Below are 19,618 nucleotides of genomic sequence, written 5' to 3' on the forward strand. Positions count from 1 at the left end.
CAACAAACCTGTTGTTCCATCCACAAAGAGCTAGAATACAGGCTGAGATGTGGACTTGCAGAGAGTCACTGGGCAAGCTGATTGCAGCATTCTGTCTCCCTTCTACAGGTCTCAGTTCATCCTCAATCAACCGCAGGAGTAGACTTACAGTATCTTCACTGAGATCCTGACAAAAGAAAATGTACAGAAGGAGGGCAACCCTCATAAATAAATATCATGAAGAATGAACTACAACTACTTCCCATCTTCAGGAAGAGGACAAGGCTTTGGTTTAAGTGTACTACCCTCGAGTAGCAGCCGTTTAAAGATCATTTAACAAGTAGATATATTGGCAAGTATCTGTGGTTATGCAATTATAATCAGTGTAAAGTTACATTGGTAAACTAAAACTTTTTCCAAAAATAAAGCTCAATACCATACAGATATAAAAAAAACAAAAAAAAAACACAATAATACCAATTATACACGTTCATGTCAGCGCCTGACTTTGACTTAGTGTCAGACTCTTGTAATTCTCTTTACAGCACTACTCAGGCTGGGAGAATGAGGAGAAACACCAAGAGCAAACCAGTTTTTCTGCATGTAAATATGATAAGAAATGTGCCGACGGGAGCAGACAGCAGAAGGGCAAAGTGCTGTTACTACTTCATTGTCCAAAAACAGGCTGAAGGGAAGGTGACCTTGATTTCTCATTAAGGCCCCTTTCGCACTACTGCGACTTCAAAGTCGTGCAATTTTGCCGCAATTTCAGGAAATGCCTGTGTAACTGGCATCAAAATCGGACCAAAGTAGTGCAGGGACTACTACTTTGAAGTCAGAACAACTTGAAGTCATACTAATATGAATGGTTGTGACTGGAAATCATGGACTTGTCATGCTACTTTGCAGTCCCAAATCGTGGGACAAGTCGTACAAGTGTGAAAGGGGCCTTAAGGAGAAGTTCATGCAAAACCTAAACTAAAAAAAAACGCTAAAGCTGCTCTGTGCCACATTCTAAATCTAATCTATCCGACCCTGTAAAGCAAAAACATCACTATACTTACTGTGCAGGAGAGGCATCAGACAACGGAAGCCCCATAGTAAGTCTATGAGTGATGTCACTTCCTTCACAGCTGTTGTCGGTCCTCTCCTGCACACAGCATTCGCTGCTGGAGACCGGCCCGGATCGGGTGTAGAACAGGCAAGTACAGCAATTTTTGTTTTACAGGGTTAGATAGGTTAGGCTTAGAATGTGGCACAGAGCTGGTCTAGCGTTAGTTAGGTTTTGTCTGGACTTATCCTTCAATGAACATACAAAAGGGAATAATGAGGAGCAACACCGTGCACAAAGGCTTTTTACAAAAAAATGAGGCGCAAGTGGTCATTAAATACAAATCCCTGGGGCCTAGTACACACGGGCCGAATGTCGGGCAGCATTGGCCAGCTCAATAGAAACCGGCCGTCATTTGGCCCGTGTGTACTGCAGTCCAGTGGCATCAAAACGCAACCACTGTGCCATCAAAACGCCACCACTGTGCCCCGTAAAATGCCGCCAACCGGAGTGTTCTGGCGTTTGAGAACACAAAGGAACAGCAGGGAAGATCACTGTACCGATGTCAGATAGTTACTACAGCAAGGCTCCTGCGCTGCAAGTTTTTTTTCCCCATTCAGCCTTGCTGTGTCTCCTGTGTCTCTACTACTTGACCTGCAGAAAGTTTTTACTGCCTTCATGACTGAGGTATTTATTACTGTTCAAAACTGCCACTTTAACTGGCAATTACACGGTATGCAAATGAAATCTTTATAATTTTTTTCGCACAAATAGAGCTTTCTTCTGGTGGTATTTGATCATCACTGGATTTTTAAATTTCTGCGATATTGTTTGAGGCCCTAAAATTCCAGGACAGTATAAATATCCCCCAAATTACCCCTTTTTGGAAAAACGACAGTCCAAGGTATTTACTAAGCAGCATGGTAAGTTTTTGAATTTTTTGTATTTTTATTTATTTTTTACATACTGTCACCAGTGCAGTACAGCATCATCATATGACTGGTATGACGGTGATCAGGAATACTGACTGAAGAAAGTATAAAAATGTCATATTTTTTAAACATTTTTTTTTTTTAAACTTTAACATTTTTTTTTTTAACATACCTTCATCAGAGTAGTGACACTGTACTACTGTGGGGGAATCAGTTTTGTCCCAGAAGATCGGCTGGCCAATAGCAGAGTGAAGCCCACAGTTGATATGACGGCGCCAAGGAGAGGAGGGGAGAAGAGTGAGCCTCCGCATCGCTGGACCGTGGGGCAGGTAAGTGTCGGTTTATTAAAAGTCAGGAGCTATGCTTTTTGTAGCTGCTGACCTTTAATAAACTAAAAAACAGGTGGAACTCCGCTTTAATATTTGCGCAACAGGTATACACAGCGCGGCATAGGTTTATTTTATTTATCTTTTTCAACACAGTTTATAGGAGTGTGTCTGGGGCTAGCAGCTGAAAGTAATCAAGACACCTCCTCACGTGAGAGTTGTTATATTGGATCCTTAGGTTAGTGGATTGGTAGCTTGCAACATTTTTTAGTTGATTAAGTGATCCAATAGCACCAATTTCAATTTGTGTGAAGAAAATTATATACATTTTTATTTGTGTACAGGCATACCCCGCTTTAAGTACACTCACTTTACATACACTCGCGAGTAAGGACATACCCCCGAGTGTAAAGTGCCTTACAAGTACTGTACAGACATTTTGCAGCCGCACTAGAAGGAGCTGAAGCTTCGAGAGCATAGTCCGCCCTGTTCCAGTGTGCCCCTGACACCCCCACTACAGCCCCTGAGACCTCAACTACAGCTCCTGACACCCCAAATACAGCCCCTGACCCCCTACTAAACCCTAGAAGTGAAAAAAGGTATTGTTTCACTTTAAGTACATTTTCATTTTACATACATGCTCTGGTCCCATTGTGTACTTAAAAGTGGGGTATGCCTGTACAGTGTTCCATGAGCACGCAATTGCCAGTTAAAGTAGCACAGTGTTAAGTAAAAAAAAAAAAAAGGCCTGGTCATGAAGGGGGTTACTAAACCCCTTTTTTTTTTAACAAACATGTCATACTTGCCTCCACTGTGCAGTTCGTTTTGCACAGAGTGGCCGTGATCCTCCTGTTCTGGGGTCCTAGGAGAAGCGCTATCCTTGGGGGTACCCTTTCTGGCACGCTCCCGAGTCCAGATTTTTTGAGTCCATAGACACAGGATGCCACACTCGGCCATGCCCCCTGGCACCTGTATCATTGGATTTGATTGACAGCAGTGGGAGCCAATGGGTGCGCTGCTATCAATCTATCCAGTCAAGATCACCCTGGCCAGAGAGACTTTTTCATACAAGCACAGTACATGGTACAAGCAGGCACATATCAGAAATATGAAACTGTGGGTTTACGTATTCTTTAGGTCCCAAAGCAATGAAGTGGATCCTGGTCTCCAAGACCCAGATGTCTTATTTAATAGCAAACTAAAAGGCTAAAACTTATCTTAGAAAAGTTGACCTCACACCATCGAAGTATATATACAGTACCATAGCTAAACCTTGTAACTATAAAGCTTGACACACTTGCACACTTTATGTATGCAGAAAACTGAATTGTAAACTGAAGGATGTAGACAATCTGTTTTCACTGGGGCTGATACATGGTCATACATTCCTTTAAATTTTTTCAAAGGCGCAAGTAATGAGAAAGGGGGTGTACTGGAACAGTTTAGATCCACACCCCTTTTAAAAGATTAAGTCATGTAAAGCATATCAAGCTGCTACTGTTGACCTACTGCAACTGCTAATTTAGTATCCTGGACTAAGTATCAGATCAGGAGTGTGGACTTTCACTGGGTGCATACTTATTCTGTCTGATTGGATTAGCAAAACAAAAGTTAGCAATGTTGGCTAAACATTGTGCAGTCCACAATCCTTCAGTGTATGGAGCCATAACTGTCAGACTACCAAGCTAAGGGAGGCTGGGTGTCATTCAACCATGAAGCGAGTTGGCAGCTATTGGACTTGGTGAACTTTCCGCAGGCTGACAGCGCTCATGAGTATTTCAGAGAAGGTGGCATATTTCTCACAAGGCTGGAGTTCAGATTTAAGCAGACCTAAGGAAAATAAGCTTACCATAATTTTCAAGTCGTCCTGTCTCAGAGCTGGAAGCTGCAACTCTAATCGACAAAGGTTTTGAAACCGTTCAAAAAAGTCACTAAGCACGGATGATGGTTCACATACTAGAAGAGCCCAGAAGTGTTCTGCAATTAGAAACAGAGAATTAGTAAAACTAGCAAATCTGATCCACCCAGGATGTGAAAACATGAGGGGCCAAGGGCACCTGCAATTGAGGACCTAGACATAGTCCTAGCCATGGCTTTTTCCATGAAAAAGAACCAGAAGATTTTTTGTGAACCCTAAAATTTGTAGAATCCAAGAACTGTGTAAGTCTTTCTGGTTCAGACAATGAAAAATCACTATCTGGAACAATAAGAATTATGAAAGCAAGGAGGCAATAACAGTACTTAAAGTGGAGCTCTATCCAAAAAGAGAAAGCTCCGCTTGCTCGCTTCCTCCCCCTCAGCTACCGCATCTTTGGGGGGGGGGGGGTCCCCATTTGACAGGTACTCGTTCCTTACTTCCTGGAGACCTCCCCACAGCGAGGTTCCCCCAGGAGGTTCCATCCCCCATCCTCCTTCGTCCGCCGCCGGGCCATTCACAAAGTGCAGCGCACTTCGTACATGTGCAGTAGGAAAAACGACTGTGAAGGCACAAGCCTTCACTGACGGTTTCCCTTACAAGGAATGGCGGCGGCAGCTCAGGGCTGATTGAAAAAATGGCCAGGTGTCAACATTGCAGAATCCTTGGACAGGTAAATGTCCTAATATTAAAAGTCAGCAGCTACAGTATTTGTAGCTGCTGACCTTTAATTTTTTGGTGGGGGGGCTGGAGCTCCTCTTTAAAATTAATCTTTTCCCACTTTCACAAAACAAAAACAAAATTATCACTGCAGCTTACATGAATTAATCTTTCTTGCATAAAATGTTAGTTCGCCTTTACACCCTCCCCTGGATCTCCACTGTACTTGCCTCCTGCAAAACCGAGCTGTCAAAGCCCACGCAGCCGGTCCAGGGGTTCAAAATCCCCACTCTTCTCTATGCAGTGCTTCCAGGACGGACAGTGAATCACTCTGTCTATCCTGCACAGACAAGAGTTGGGATTTCAAATCCCCGGTTTTCTGGACAGGCTTGTGTGGGCTCTAACAGCTCAGCTTTTCCGGAGGCAAGTACATTGGTCGCCAGGGGGTAGGGAGGGTGTACACCTTTACATTTTTTTCTGTAAAGATGAACTAACCCTTTAAACTAAAATGTTTTGTTTTCATGTACAATTACAGTTTTTTCCACTTCCAGGTTCAGTGAGGCACTGCTGATGTCACCCTGGCCTTTCGTCTGCATCCTGGGAACTTCCTGCCCTGTGTTACAGGAAGCAGACTCAGAGTTAAAGGCCGAGTTCCTGGAAGCAAAATGGGAGATGGATTCATCTACCCTTAGTAAAAATGGCCACAATGAGAGCAATGGAAAGGAAAAGAAAAATTAGATAGGGAAAAAATGAAAAGCCTGCAATTATTTATAAGTACAGGTTTGTAGATTGCCATTACTAAATATTTAAAATGTGCTTTTGTTGCAATGTTTAGGAGAATGGGGACATTCCTCTTTAAATAATATATCACAGCACCATAGGAAGTAAATAAACATAGCGTAAAAAGCAAAGCTATGCAATACTCAAAGCCCTATTATTCATCGAACAGTTGCACATCATTATCACACACGCACACACACACACACACACACACACACACACACACACACACACACACACCATGTTTTTACAGAATGATCAACACTTATAAAAAAGGTCTGTGATTTTATAAACAATTTTAGCCAAGTAAATTCGCCACACTGGCACCATACTAGGAGAGGATCATTTGAAAACAGCAGCGACTATCTGAAAAAGTTTTAGTTTTTATATACTGGGGACACATTTATGTATTGGATGCACACAAAATTCCACCAAAAGTCCTACCTGGACAGGGACTGTCTGGCCAAAAGCAGAACTTTTCATGAGAGGTCTTAAGTTCTTCTTGTAACTCCACACAACGCTGCTTATCTGAACACAAAATCAAATTCAGTACAGGTTTTTTTTGTTATGTATGCTGTCAAAAACTTTAAAGCATCCCTGGTCCAACATAAAACACAAATTCACAATGAAACGAGATTACATTTGACAAAATCAAATAATGGATGGCATATAAACCTCTCACGGACAATAGATAGACTTAATAGAAACTTGTTTTCTGGTAGTCGTTTAGGACAGCACCTGAGAGACTGTAGCTCCTCCCACCAGATACAGGAAACACTTCAACTTTAGACCTTAAAATGATCCTCGGTTGTAGTAGAGTACCTCCAGCCAAGCCAAAACACATAAGCACAATAAAATACAACATAAGGGCAGGCAATCGTTGCTGTCCGAAAAGACTACTGGAAAATGGAAAACAAGTTACCGTTAGGTCTCACCTGAATTTTCTCAAAATGTCTTTCAGGACAGCACCCGAGAGGATAAACAAGAACTTACCACTCTAGGGAGGGACAACAGCTTTCTGGCAAAGGCCCGATGCATTGCAGACAAAAGATCCAATCTATAATGGCAAACAGAAGTGGCTAGGCTTGACCATGTTGCAGCTTTGCAGGATTTGTTCTGGGGTGGCACCAGCCCTTTCGACCCAAGAGGCTGCAAGAGCTCTAGTGGAGTGAACATGGATCCCCAACGAGGGAACCAAATTCATCCAGACATGGGCTTCACTGGGTTCTTTTTTGTGCTTTTAGCATTTTGCAGATTCGCACTACAGAACGTGACCCATAGGAAACCATGTTAAATGGACTGTTGTGCAAATTTGCAAAAAGTACTAAAAATGCATAGCTGTGAATCCAGCCTAAGAGAGTGCTCCTAATCTCGGCTTGTTGCCTGTAGGAAAGACACCTGGGAGCCAGAAATCTTGCTGATTGATAGGGGATCAAACACTTTTCACCTACCAGTAAAATTATAGACAGATAATTTCTTTGTCAGTGGGTAAACGTACAAAATCAGCTGGGGATCAAATACTTTTTTCTCCTCACTATAGAATTCATGGAAAAGAAAACAAACTTCTTTAGGTCTGGAATGAATTTGAAGGGGGGTATAATCCCAACACCCATTCCTGAACTATACCAGGCCACATGCCCTCAACATGGGGGTATACCCCTCTGGAAAAACACCTTGTCCCCATGTTGATGAAGACAGGGGCCTCTTTGCGAGTTTAGGGTCATATTAATGAAAGAAAAAAAAAAAAGAGAGAAGATATACATAAATAAAAATGTAATTCACTGGGAATTTGCAAACAAATGATGAATGGATAAGAAGTACCAATACAGCGTTAAAAAAATAAAAAAAGTATAAGTTACATGGCACAGATAAGGTTTCCCTCTTGTGCAAAATATTTACATTACAATTGTTTTCATCTTCTGGTCCAATGCAGAACATACAAACAATACTTACACTTATTGATGTCCAAGGCTGGTTGCAGCCTGGCACACAGATAGGCATTACAGCTACAACACTTCAGCATATCACATTCGATGTTTGCCCATCCGTACTTGGCACAAGATAGAGGACATAACGCTGAAGGTTTCCCAGCCCACTTCAGAGAGTTCTCAAATTAAGGAATGATATCACTAGTAGTGTAAGTTGTGTAGTAGTCAATATATTTATTATATTATACACACACACACACACACACACACACACAGAGGAACTTTTTCCACCTTTAATGTGACTTATAAAACTATAAAACTCATGTAAAAATAAAAAATAAATATAATGTGGTTGTATAAGTGTGCACACCCTTATAACTGGGGATGTAGCTGTGTTCAAAATTAAGCAATCACATTCAAACTCATGTTAAAAAGAGATTTGCAAAATAATGGGATAAAGGAATATTCCTGAACTTTGGTTTTTCATAGTTACTGTAAAATTGTGGGAATGCATCAATGCAGTGCATGTTATCTCAGCTTGCATTCATTGAATTAGGTTATCAAAAATGTAAATATTGCAGAATATACAGCCTCATGCTACATAACCAAGCTCAATTTCATGCTAAATAAACTAAATTAAATGTATCTAAATTATTAATGTATCTTAAATAAAAAAAATAAAAAAACGAGTAGAGGGAATTATGAACAGTTTCAAATCAGTCAATATTGGCACAAAGCCTTCAGGCTTCTGCTAGAAAGCTGAACATGAAGAGGAACTTCATCTTTCAGCATGACAACGATCCAAAGCATACATCCAAATAAAAGGAATGGCTTCACCAGAAGATTAAAGTTTTGGAATGGCCCAGCCAGAGCCCAGACCTGAATCCGATTGAAAATCCGTGGGGTGATCTGAAGAGGGCTGTGCACAGGAGATTCCCTCACAATCTGACAGATTTGGAGTGTTTTTGCAAAGAAGAGTGGGCAAATATTGCCAAGTCAAGATTTGCTATGCTGATAGAGTCATACCCAAATAACTAAGTGATGTAATAAAATCAAAAATGTGCTTCAACAAAGTATTACTTTATGCAAACAGGATTCGTTTTATATTTCTACTAGTTCATTGTTCAACCGAGTTGTACAGTTTATAGGTCACAGGTGGAAAAAAAGAGTTTGAAATTATTTATCTTTCTCTCATTTTTTTTTACATCACAGAAACCTGACATTTTAGCAGGGGTGTGTAGACTTTTTACATCCACTATCTTTATATATATATATATATATATATATATATATATATATATATATATATATATATATATATATATATATATATATATATATATATATATATATATATATATATATATATATATATATATATATATATATATATATATATATACACACACACACACACACACACACACACACACATCTATAACTTATTTTCCTTTTTTATGAACTCTATATATATAAAAAAAAAAAAAACAGCCAGCCCGTCCATGTATGGAGGAGCATTTGAGAAACAACACTTCCTTTATTTTGACAATAGTGGTGCTTGATTGGTTCAGTGTTGTCATATGTGAGCAGGAAGAGAGTCCCAGGCCCTGCATAGACCACTACTAGATTGACTTAAAGTTTACAACGGGCTTCTTGTCCTTGTACCTGCCAGCATAATAGAGTGTGAAACTGTAACTAGTGCAAAGATTCTGCTTAAGGTAGTAATTGAGTTACTACTCAATGGGGTATCCAGGCTGGAAAATCTGCAGCCCCTTCCATCACTGTGGGGGTGTACATAGTATTCCAGATTTGTAAAGCTATATAGAAGATTGTGAAAGACTGGTCACCCAATAGAGGTGTAATTGGAGACTGGAAAAAATGCTATTTTTTCCTTATTAAACGTATGCAATTTATGGCACACAGGACAAGCCATCTCTAGCGTTAAGCACCCGGATCCTTAGGAGAGTGACCTGACCTAGGACTTGCAGGGAACTCTACATTTTTGTTTAAATTCTGCAAGTGCAGTTGGAGATGGAAGGCATGCTGCAGGAGACACAGGGTGTGGACACACACTATATTGTCAAACGTATTGGAACACCTGCCTTTACGCACATGAACTTTAATGGCATCCCAGTCTTAGTGTGTAGGGATTAATATTGAGTTGGCCCACCCTTTGCACCTATAACATCTTCAACTCTTCTGTGAAGGCTGTACACAAGGTTTAGGAGTGTGTCTATGGGAAGGTTTGGCCATTCTTCCAGAAGCACATTTGTGAGGTCAGGCACTGATGTTGGATGAGAAGGCCTGGCTCTCAATCTCCGCTCTAATTTACCCCAAAGGTGTTTTATCGTGTGGAGGTCAGGACTCTGCGTAGGCCAGTCACGTTCCTCCACCCCAAATTGGCTCATTCATGTTTTTATGGACCTTGCTTAGTGTACTGGTGTCACCCCCAAACTGTTCCCACAAGGTTGGGAGCATGAAATTGTCCAAGGTCTTGGTATGCTGACGCCTTAAGAGTTCCCTTCACTGGAACTAAGGGGCCAAGCCCAACACCTGAACTACAACCCCACACCGTAAACCCCCTTCCACCAAATGATTTGGACCAGTGCACAAAAAGGTCCATAAAGACATGGATGAGCAAGTTTGGGGTGGAGGGACTTTAGTGGCTTGCACAGAGTCCTGACCTCATCCCGATAGAACCTTTAAGATGAATTGGGCGGAGACTGCGAGATAGGCCTTCTTGTCCAACATCAGTGGATGAACACACAAATGCACTTCTGGAAGAATTGTCAAACATTCCTATAGACACCCTCCTAAACCTTGTGGACAGCCTTCCCAGAAAAGTCGAAAAGGGTAGGCCAACTCTATATTGAACCCTACAGATTTTTTGCAGGCTACTTGTTAGTTGGCATTTTGTGTTTATTATTGTTTTTGTAAACAGTAACATTTGGTAAATTCAGATTGCGCAGATTGCATTTCACATATTCATTTGATCATTAGGCCCCTGCAACTAGCACAAGAGCCTGAAGGAAAACAACAAACCACTTTGATGCTCCCGTTCGACTGGAGGAAACATAGTGAGAAGAATAGATGACCGTGTTCAATATCTCAATTACGTTATTAGTGTTTATTCCAGTGCTACTTGTAATGTCATGTCTCAAAAGGATATAGAGAAGGATTCTACCCTGGTGAAAAAGGCTTCTTTACTTGTGGCTTCCAAAGTGTCAACATCAGGTGAAGCATCAAAGCTGTGGTTTCCATCCGACAAGAAACTGCTGTCCTTCCTTAAAAAAGAGGGGGGGGGGGGATTAAAGCAGTGGAGACTATATTAAGCAACAATCAAAATCTACCTATAGTAACATACATTAAAGCTGAACGATTCTGGCAAAAATTTGAATCACGGTTCTTTTGTTTAGAATAAATACTGTTTTTAAAAAAAATTAAATACACAGTACCTCACATTTTTGTAAATATTTTATTATATCTTTTCATGTGACAACACTGAAGAAATGACACTTTGCTACAATGTAAAGTAGTGAGTGTACAGCTTGTATAACAGTGTAAACTTGCTGTCCCCTCAAAATAACTCAACACGCAGCCATTAACCTCTTAAGGACCTTGCCTGTTCTTCAGATTTGGTGTTTACAAGATAAAAACATTTTTTTTGCTAGAAAATTACTTAAAACCCCCAAACATTATATATTTTTTTTCTAACACGCTAGAGAATAAAATGGCGGTCATTGCAATACTTTTTCTCACACCGTATTTAGCGGTCTTACAAGTGCACTTTTTTTGGAAAAAAAAAACACTTTTTTGAATTTCAAAAAATAAGACACCAGTAAAGTTAGCCAATTTTTTTATACTGTGAAAGATAATGTTACGCCGAGTAAAATGATACCCAACATGTCACGCTTTAAAATTGCGCCCGCTCGTGGAATGGAGTCAAACTTTTACCCTTAAAAATCTCCATAGGCGACGTTTAAAAAATTCTATAGGTTGCATCTTTTGAGTTACAGAGGAGTTCTAGGGCTAGAATTAATGTTCTCGCTCTAACGATCGAGGTGATACCTCACTAGTGTGGTTTGAACACAGTTTTCATATGCGTTCGCTACTCGCGTATGCGTTCGCTTCTGCGCGCAAGCTCGTCGGGACGCTTTAAAAAAAATTGTTTTGATTTCTTATTTATTTTTACACTAAAAATAAAAAATGGGTCACTTTTATTCCTATTACAAGGAATGTAAACATCCCTTGTAATAGAAAAAAGCTTGACAGGTCCTCTTAAATATGAGATCTGGGGTCAAAAAGACCTCGGATCCCATATTTAGACTAAAATGCAAAAAATAAATAAAAAAATGTGTCATTTGAAAAAATGACAACAAGAACATGTCCCTTTAAAAAGCATGGGCGTAAGTGACGTTTTGACGTCGCTTCCGCCTTGCTATGGAGACGGGTGGGGGCCATCTTGCCCTCACTCGTATCCCAGCCGAGCCGATCGCCTCCACCGCTGCCGACGGCTCCGGTAAGCGGTGGAGGGTGTGGGAGAGCGGTGGGGGGCCCACCTCCTGCCGCCGATAACGGTGATCTTGCGGCGAATCCGCCGCGAAGACCACCGTTATTGTTTAGAAGACCGCTCACTGAAAAGATGGATATCTCGGTTGTGGCAGCGGCTGCTGCCGTTACACAGATATCCATCTTTAAATAAAATTACGTATATATACAGTGAGGGCCCTTAAGTGGTTAATGTCTAAACCACTGGCAACAAAAGTGAGTACACCCCTTAGGCCCCTTTCACATTGAGGAGTTTTTCAGGCGGTAAAGCGCTAAAAATAGCGCTGCTATCCCGCCTGAAAAACTCCTGCACTGCAGACTCAATGTGAAAGCCCGAGGGCTTTCACACTGAGGCGATGCGCTGGCGGGAGACAAAAAAATCTCCTGCCAGCAGCATCTTTGGAGCGGTGAGAGGAGCGGCATGTATACCGCTCCTTCACCGCTCCTTCCCATTGAAAACAATGGGAAGTCGCGGCAATACCGCCCGCAATGCGCCTCTATAGAGGCGCATTGCGGGCGATATTAACTCTTTATCGGCCGCTAGCGGGGGTTAATACCGCACCGCTAGCGGCCGAATCCCGTGGTAATCCCGGCGGTATAGCGCCGCTATATTTAGCGGCGTTATACCGCAACCGCAGCTCCTGCCTCAGTCTGAAAGGGGCCTTAGTGAAAATTTTCAAATTAGGCCCAGTTACCCATTTCCCTCCCCAGTGTCATGTGACTCGTTAGTGTTACAAGGTCTCAGGTGTGAATGAAAAGCAGGTGTCTTAAATTTGGTTTTATCGCCCTCACTCTCTCATACTGGTCACTGGAAGTTTAACATTGCAAAGAACTCCGAGGATCTGAAAAAAAGAATTGTTGCTCTACATAAATATGGCCTAGGCTATAAGAAGATTGCCAAGACCCTGAAACATGGTGGCCAAGACCATACAGCGGTTTAACAGGACAGGTTCCACTCAGAACAGGCCTTGCCATGGTACACCAAAGAAGTTGAGTGCACGTGCTCAGCGTCAAATCCGGAGGTTGTGTTTGGGAAATAGACGCATGAGTGCTGGCAGCATTGCTTCAAAGGTTGAAAGGGGGGGGGGGGGGTCAGCCTGTCAGTGCTCAGACAATACACTGCATCAAATTGGTCCGTATGGCTGTCCTCACAGAAGGAAGCCTCTTCTAAAGATGATGCACAAGAAAGCCTGCAAACATTTTGGTGAAGACAAGCAGACTAAGGACACGAATTACTGGAACCATGTCCTGTGGTCTAATGAGACCAAGATAAACGTATTTGGTTCAGATGGTGTCAAGCGTGTGTGGCGGCAACCAGGTGAGGAGTACAAAGACGAGTGTGTCTTGTCTACAATCAAGCATGGTGGTGGGAGTGTCATGGTTTGGGGCTGCATGAGTGCTGCCAACACTGGGGAGCTACAGATCATTGAGGGAACCATGAATGCCAACATGTACTGTCACATACTGAAGCAGAGCATGATCCCCTCCCTTCGGAGACTGGGCCACATGGCAGTATTCCAACATGAGAAGGACCCCAAACACACCTCCAACATGACCACTGTCTTGCTAAAGAAGCTGAGGGTGAAGGTGATGGACTGGCCAAGCATGTCTCCAGACCTAAACCCTATTGAGCATCTGTGGGGCATCCTCAAAACGAAAGGTGGAGGAGCACAAGGTCTCCAACATCCACCAGCTCCGTAATGAGTGGAAAAGGACTCCAGTGGCAACCTGTGAAGCTCTGGTGAACTCCATGCCCAAGAGGGTTAAAGCAGTGCTGGAAAATAATGATGGCCACACAAAATATTGACACTTTGGGCCCAATTTGGACATTTTCACTTAGGGGTGTACATACTTTTGTTGCCAGCTATTTAGACATTAATGGCTGTGTGTTGAGTTATCTTGAGGGGACAACATTGTTACACAAGCTGTACACTCACTACTTTACATTACTAACTACTTTACATTGTAGCAAAGTGTCATTTCTTCAGTGTTGTCACATAAAAAGATATAATAAAATATTTTCAAAAACGTTTGCGAGATACTGGGGGTTATTTACGAAAGGCAAATCCACTTTGCACTACCAGTGCAAACTACAAGTGCAGTCGCTGTAAATCTGAGGGGTAGTTTTGAAATGAGGGGAAGCTCTGCTGATTTTATTATCCAATCATGTGCAAGCTAAAATGCTGTTTTTTATTTTCCTTGCATGTCCCCCTCGGGTCTTTCAGTGCAATTTCAAGTGCACTTGTAGTACAAAGTAGATTTGCTTTTCGTAAATGACCCCCACTGTGTTTATTTAACCACTTCAATACTGGGAACTTTCGCACCTTCCTGCCCAGGCCAATTTTCAGCTTTCAGTGCTGTCACTTTTTAAATGACGATTGCTACACTGTACCCAAACTAAATTTTTTATCATTTTGTTCCCACAAATAAAGCTTTCTTTTGGTGGTATTTGATCACCTCTGGGGTTTTTATTTTTTTGCTAAACGAATAAAAAAAGACTGAAAAGTTTTTCTTTGTTATAAAATGTTGTAAATAAGTTTTCTCCTTCACTGATGGGCACTGATAAGGCAGCACCAATGAGATGGCATTGATGGGTACTTATGGGTGGCACCAGGCCCGGACTGGCCATAGGGCAGACCGGGCAAATGCCCGGTGGGCTGCGGCCACCCGCTCCATGACATGTTGCTGATCAGGCCGCACAGCGGGAGTTAAGCGACGACCGCGGCCTGGACAGGGTTAACACAGGCCGCGGCTGCCGCTCGCCTACCGCTATGCGGCCATACCTGTCATCTCTGGCGGAACTAGCGGCTGCATGGGCTGAGCTGTGTGTCTCTCTCACACACAGCTCAGCCTCAGAGCCGCGCTGACAGTTCCGCTCTCCACTCCTCCTCGTCCAGCCATGAGCGTCCGCACAGGTGGGGAGAGCTGCAGTCCGGAATGTTTCCCCCGCTGGCTCCCCTTCTCCTTCTCCTTCTCATGTCGGCAGCATGAAAAGAGAAGTATTTCCAGCCCGTTCTTCTCCCCTCCCCATTGGCCACAGCGGAGACCAATCACAGAAACGAGAGGGCATCATGGGAAATGTAGTCCCAGAGATAGGTGGCCCAGTTGTTATCAGTGGGGAGCAGACTACAGTCCCCAGCATGCACTCTGTTGGGGGGAAAGAGAAAACCAGGAAATAGGCTGAGCAGCTACTACAGGAGACATGGAAAAAGAAAGAGGACTGTGCTGGGGGAACAAATAGCCCCAGCATCACCAGAGAGTGCCACACTTTACCCTCACCACCAGAGAGCGCCAAGCTGTACCTGCACCACCAGAGAGCGCCACGCTGTACCCGCACCACCAGATAGCGACACGCTGTACCCGCACCATCAGATAGCGACACGCTGTACCCGCACCACCAGATAGCGACACGCTTTACCCACAACACCAGAGAGCGCCACGCTGTACCCGCACAACACCAGAGAGCGCCACGCTGTACCCGCACAACACCAGAGAGCGCCACGCTGTGCCCACGCCACCAGAGAGCGCCACACTGTGCCCGCGCCACCAGAGAGCCACGCTGTGCCTGCGCCACCAGAGAGCCACGCTGTGCCTGCGCCACCAGAGAGAGCCACCAGAGAGAGCCACGCTGTGCCTGCGCCACCAGAGAGAGCCACGCTGTGCCTGCGCCACCAGAGAAAGCCACCCTGTGCCAGCGCCACCAGAGAAAGCCACCCTGTGCCGGCGCCACCAGAGAGAGCCACACTGTACCCGCGCCAACAGAGAGAGCCACGCTGTACCTGCGCCAACAGAGAGAGCCACGCTGTACCTGCGCCAACAGAGAGAGCCACGCTGTACCTGCGCCACCAGAGAGAGCCACGCTGTACCCGCGCCACCAGAGAGAGCCACGCTGTACCCGCGCCACCAGAGAGAGAACCACGCTGTACCCGCACCACCAGAGAGAGCGCCATGCTGTCCAGCACCACCAGAGAGAGAGCAGGTCAGTGTCACGGGGCAGTGTGGGGACAATAGGAGACAGAGTAATAGCATTGTATGGCCAAAATAGGACTGGGACACTGTGATAAAAATGGGACTGCACTGTAAAGGGGCACTGTAATCATAGCAGGGCCCCTTTGCAGTGCAGTCCCCTTTATATCACAGTGTCCCTGCCCATTATAATGTGGAGGATCGACACCAGCCACCCCCATGAAAGTCGACAACCCCCCCCCCCCCCCCCCCCCCCCCAGTGACCGGGCTGCTCAGTCTAAAAATGCCCGGGCCTATTTTTTGTCCCAGTCCGGGCCTGGGTGGCACTGAAAGATTTCACTGATAAGCATCACTGGTGGCACTGGCAGCAGGGCTGTGGAGTCGGAGTCGAGGAGTCGGGGGAAATTTTGGGTACCTGGAGTCGGCAAACAATGCACCGACTCCTATACTAAATTTAGATTGGAATAAAAAAAAAAAAAAGCAAGTTTAAATGTCCCAATTCACAAAAAGTTATAATTAATGACTTCTCTACTGTAAGAATAAAGACCAATGCATGCAGTGCCTCACGTAACCGCAAAACGAACACGTTAAGTGACCGTGAAGAAGCGCGCTTTTCATGTGCTTCACTATATGGCACGCAACGCACAATTAGGAGCTGCAATACTTATACTTTCCATAGTGTTGTGTTCTGCTTTTACAGGGAACGCAGCATCCATGTGTAACCTAGCCTCTCACTGATAAGGGATTAAATAAATATGTTTTTTGCAGGACTAGAGAGTGAGACACTTGTATAAGTGAAGGGAATGGAGGGCCAATAGTTCAAGACTGAAGCTGTAAACCATTGGAAAAACTGCTGTCATTTAGCTAAGGCTATAAAAACTTGTAAACTCCGATTGTTAGCTTAAACTTTAAACATGACTATGGGATTCTCCTAGGAAAATCATGTTTTAGAATAAATGCCCCTTCCTTTGTGTTTGTCTTTTGCTTAAACTGTGCAATACAGTAGACTGTTGGCTTCCCAGCCAGTAGTCCTGTGGTAGGTTGCGTTTCTTTCCCTCAAGGAATGTATAAAATACATTCGCATATTAATACAGAGGAGTCGGAGTCGAGGAGTCGGAGTCGGAAGTACATAAAACTGAGGAGTCGGAGTCGGAACATTTATCTACCGACTCCACAGCCCTGACTGGCAGGCATTTTTCTTTGGCACTGATTGACATTTCCCTGGTGATCTAGGGTGGCATACCTGGTGGTCCTGGGCAGGCATCCGAGGGGGGACTGCACTGTTAAACAATCAGCGCAGACACCCCCCCGTCAGGAAAGCAGTCGATCTGCTATCCTTTACTCACATCTGTCAGACGCAAGTGAGGAAAAGCCGGTCAACGGCTCTCGCTGTGCACATTTGATTGGACACGGCTGATCACGTGGTAAAGAGATTCTGTCAGAGACTCTTTACCTAGATAGTATTTGCGATGTGACAGACTGACACACCACAACAACAATCACCACAACGTCATAAGACGTCCGATCAGGATAACACAACCACTTTGCCGACGTCATTTTTCTATATGGAGGACAGCAAGTGGATAAATAAAATGGTTGGGGATTCATCCATGTAGGGGAGGAATGTCAGAATTGGTTACATGAAGCACACACACCAACCACTGCAGCAATATACATTCAGTCTTCCATGGCTAGAAAGGGGAAAATCCCTTTTACATGACCTCATAGGGTAATACAAATGTGATAGAGAGTGTCAATATGCACTGCCCTCATACTGTGCTCTGTAAATCATTCCTAATGTGACAGAACAGAGGAAATGACCGCTCACGTGCTATCACCGCAGCGCTCCTCGCTCACTATGCCCTCGTTGATCAGATCTCGGACTTTTCCCGGTGTCCCCACAGGGGATCTAAGCTGAGTCCCCGTGCTCTCTTCACAGGACGCCGCCATCTTGATAACCCGGAAGTGTCGTTCCTAGCCGGAAATGAGGTCATTGGACCTCTCACGTGACTTCCGGGTCAGTAAGCCTCTGCGGGTCCTGGGTGGTGTTGTGCTGTAGCTGCTCCATCTAGTGGTGTGAAAAAGAAGAGGACAGAGAAACACTGCCATACAGTACAGAGTGTACAGAGCCAGACATCACCTGACAGTCTGTCATCAGCACCCCACTGACCGACCTCACCCCAGTCATGTGCACAATAATAAAATGTAATACAAAATTGAAAGATTTTTTTTCTTCTTATAACCGAAAAGAAAAGCATCATAAAGTATCAGTTCCAGTCCACCAAATAGTTTTTTTTAAAACACTCCTCTGTACTTGTCTACACATATACAGCAACATTTAGATAATATCATATGTGTGGTCCTTGTAGTTTATTAAAGCGGGGGTTCACCCTATCGACGGGAAAAAAAAAAAAAAATGTTATCTTACCTTAAAATCAGGCATTGTAGCGCGAGCTACAGTATGCCTGTCCCGAATTTTTTACCCCCGTACTCACCTTGTAGTCGTCCATCGAAGATACCGGGGAATGGGCGTGCCTCTGGAGACGGAGGATGATTGACGGCCGGCTCTGGCGCGTCACGCTTCTCCGGAAATAGCCGAAATAGGCTTGGTCTTCACGACGCGTGGGCATAGCCTGTGCGCAGGCGCCGTGAAGAGCCGAGACCTACTCCGGCTGTCTTCGGGGAGAGTGACGTGCCAGGGCCGGCCGTCAATCATCCTCCCTCTCCATAGGCACGCCCATTCCCCGCGGGAGCCGGAATCTACGATGGACGACTACAAGGTGAGTACGGGGTTAAAAAAATCGGGACAGGCATACTGTAGCTCGCGCTACAATGCCTGTCTCGATGGTAAAATCATGGGATTGTGGGTGAACTACCGCTTTAAGATAGTGGAATACTATACCAGATCCCAGAAGCAGGCGGGTTCCATGACATCTGAAGCCCTCTTCTGGGAATCAGTGCAGCTGGCTACCCAGCATGCACCTCCCGATCGCGTGCCTGTGCAGTAATGCCACTGTGGGGCGCTCTCTCTTCCTTTCCTCTTTTTCAGGTCTGGAAATCCGCATTCCAATTCACATAAGTGTGAGCCCAGCCATAGCGCTCTATGATTAAGCCCCATGTGCGGGGCAAAACATGTCAAAGGGGTGTAGTCAGGAGGAGCTTAGGCTGAAGCTGTATCTCCACCTTTCGGTATAGTGGCTGGACTCTGAGGTGTGGCGTTTACACCTTCTGTCTTCTGATTTGCTTCTGCATCGACACCACAAGAAACACATCCACAAAAATACAATCAGTTCTGCAGTGTACACACCCCTCTACTGTCTTTGCAGCTTAAAGGGGTGGTTCACCCTAAAAACTACTTTTTTTTATTACACTGGCCCCCCACATTACAATACGATTAAGGCTATTATAATCGTATTGTAATGTGGGGGGCCAGTGTAATAAAAAAAAGTAGTTTTTAGGGTGAACCACCCCTTTAAAGAGGAGCAGTTGGGGGGTGGTAAAATGTGGCTCAACCTTGCGTGCTTAGCGCCCCC

At 44.2% G+C, this 19,618-nt stretch overlaps 1 protein-coding gene across 1 annotated transcript in view; it reads right to left on the reverse strand.

The window, feature by feature from the left end:
- The window catches only part of ZC3HC1 (zinc finger C3HC-type containing 1), a 37,686-nt gene extending 19,594 nt beyond the window's left edge, over positions 1-18,092 (reverse strand). The window contains exons 1-6 of the mRNA XM_040343256.1: positions 17,914-18,092; positions 10,741-10,855; positions 7,597-7,747; positions 6,088-6,171; positions 4,138-4,265; positions 9-166 (exon numbers count right to left, since the gene is read on the reverse strand). Coding sequence (XP_040199190.1) covers positions 9-166; positions 4,138-4,265; positions 6,088-6,171; positions 7,597-7,747; positions 10,741-10,855; positions 17,914-18,035 — 758 coding nt within the window. The 5' untranslated portion in view covers positions 18,036-18,092. The remainder of the gene's footprint in view (positions 1-8; positions 167-4,137; positions 4,266-6,087; positions 6,172-7,596; positions 7,748-10,740; positions 10,856-17,913) is intronic.
- Between the last annotated feature and the right edge of the window lie 1,526 nt (positions 18,093-19,618).

Source organism: Rana temporaria, chromosome 3 (assembly GCF_905171775.1).
Source record: "Rana temporaria chromosome 3, aRanTem1.1, whole genome shotgun sequence".
NCBI lineage: Eukaryota > Metazoa > Chordata > Amphibia > Anura > Ranidae > Rana > Rana temporaria.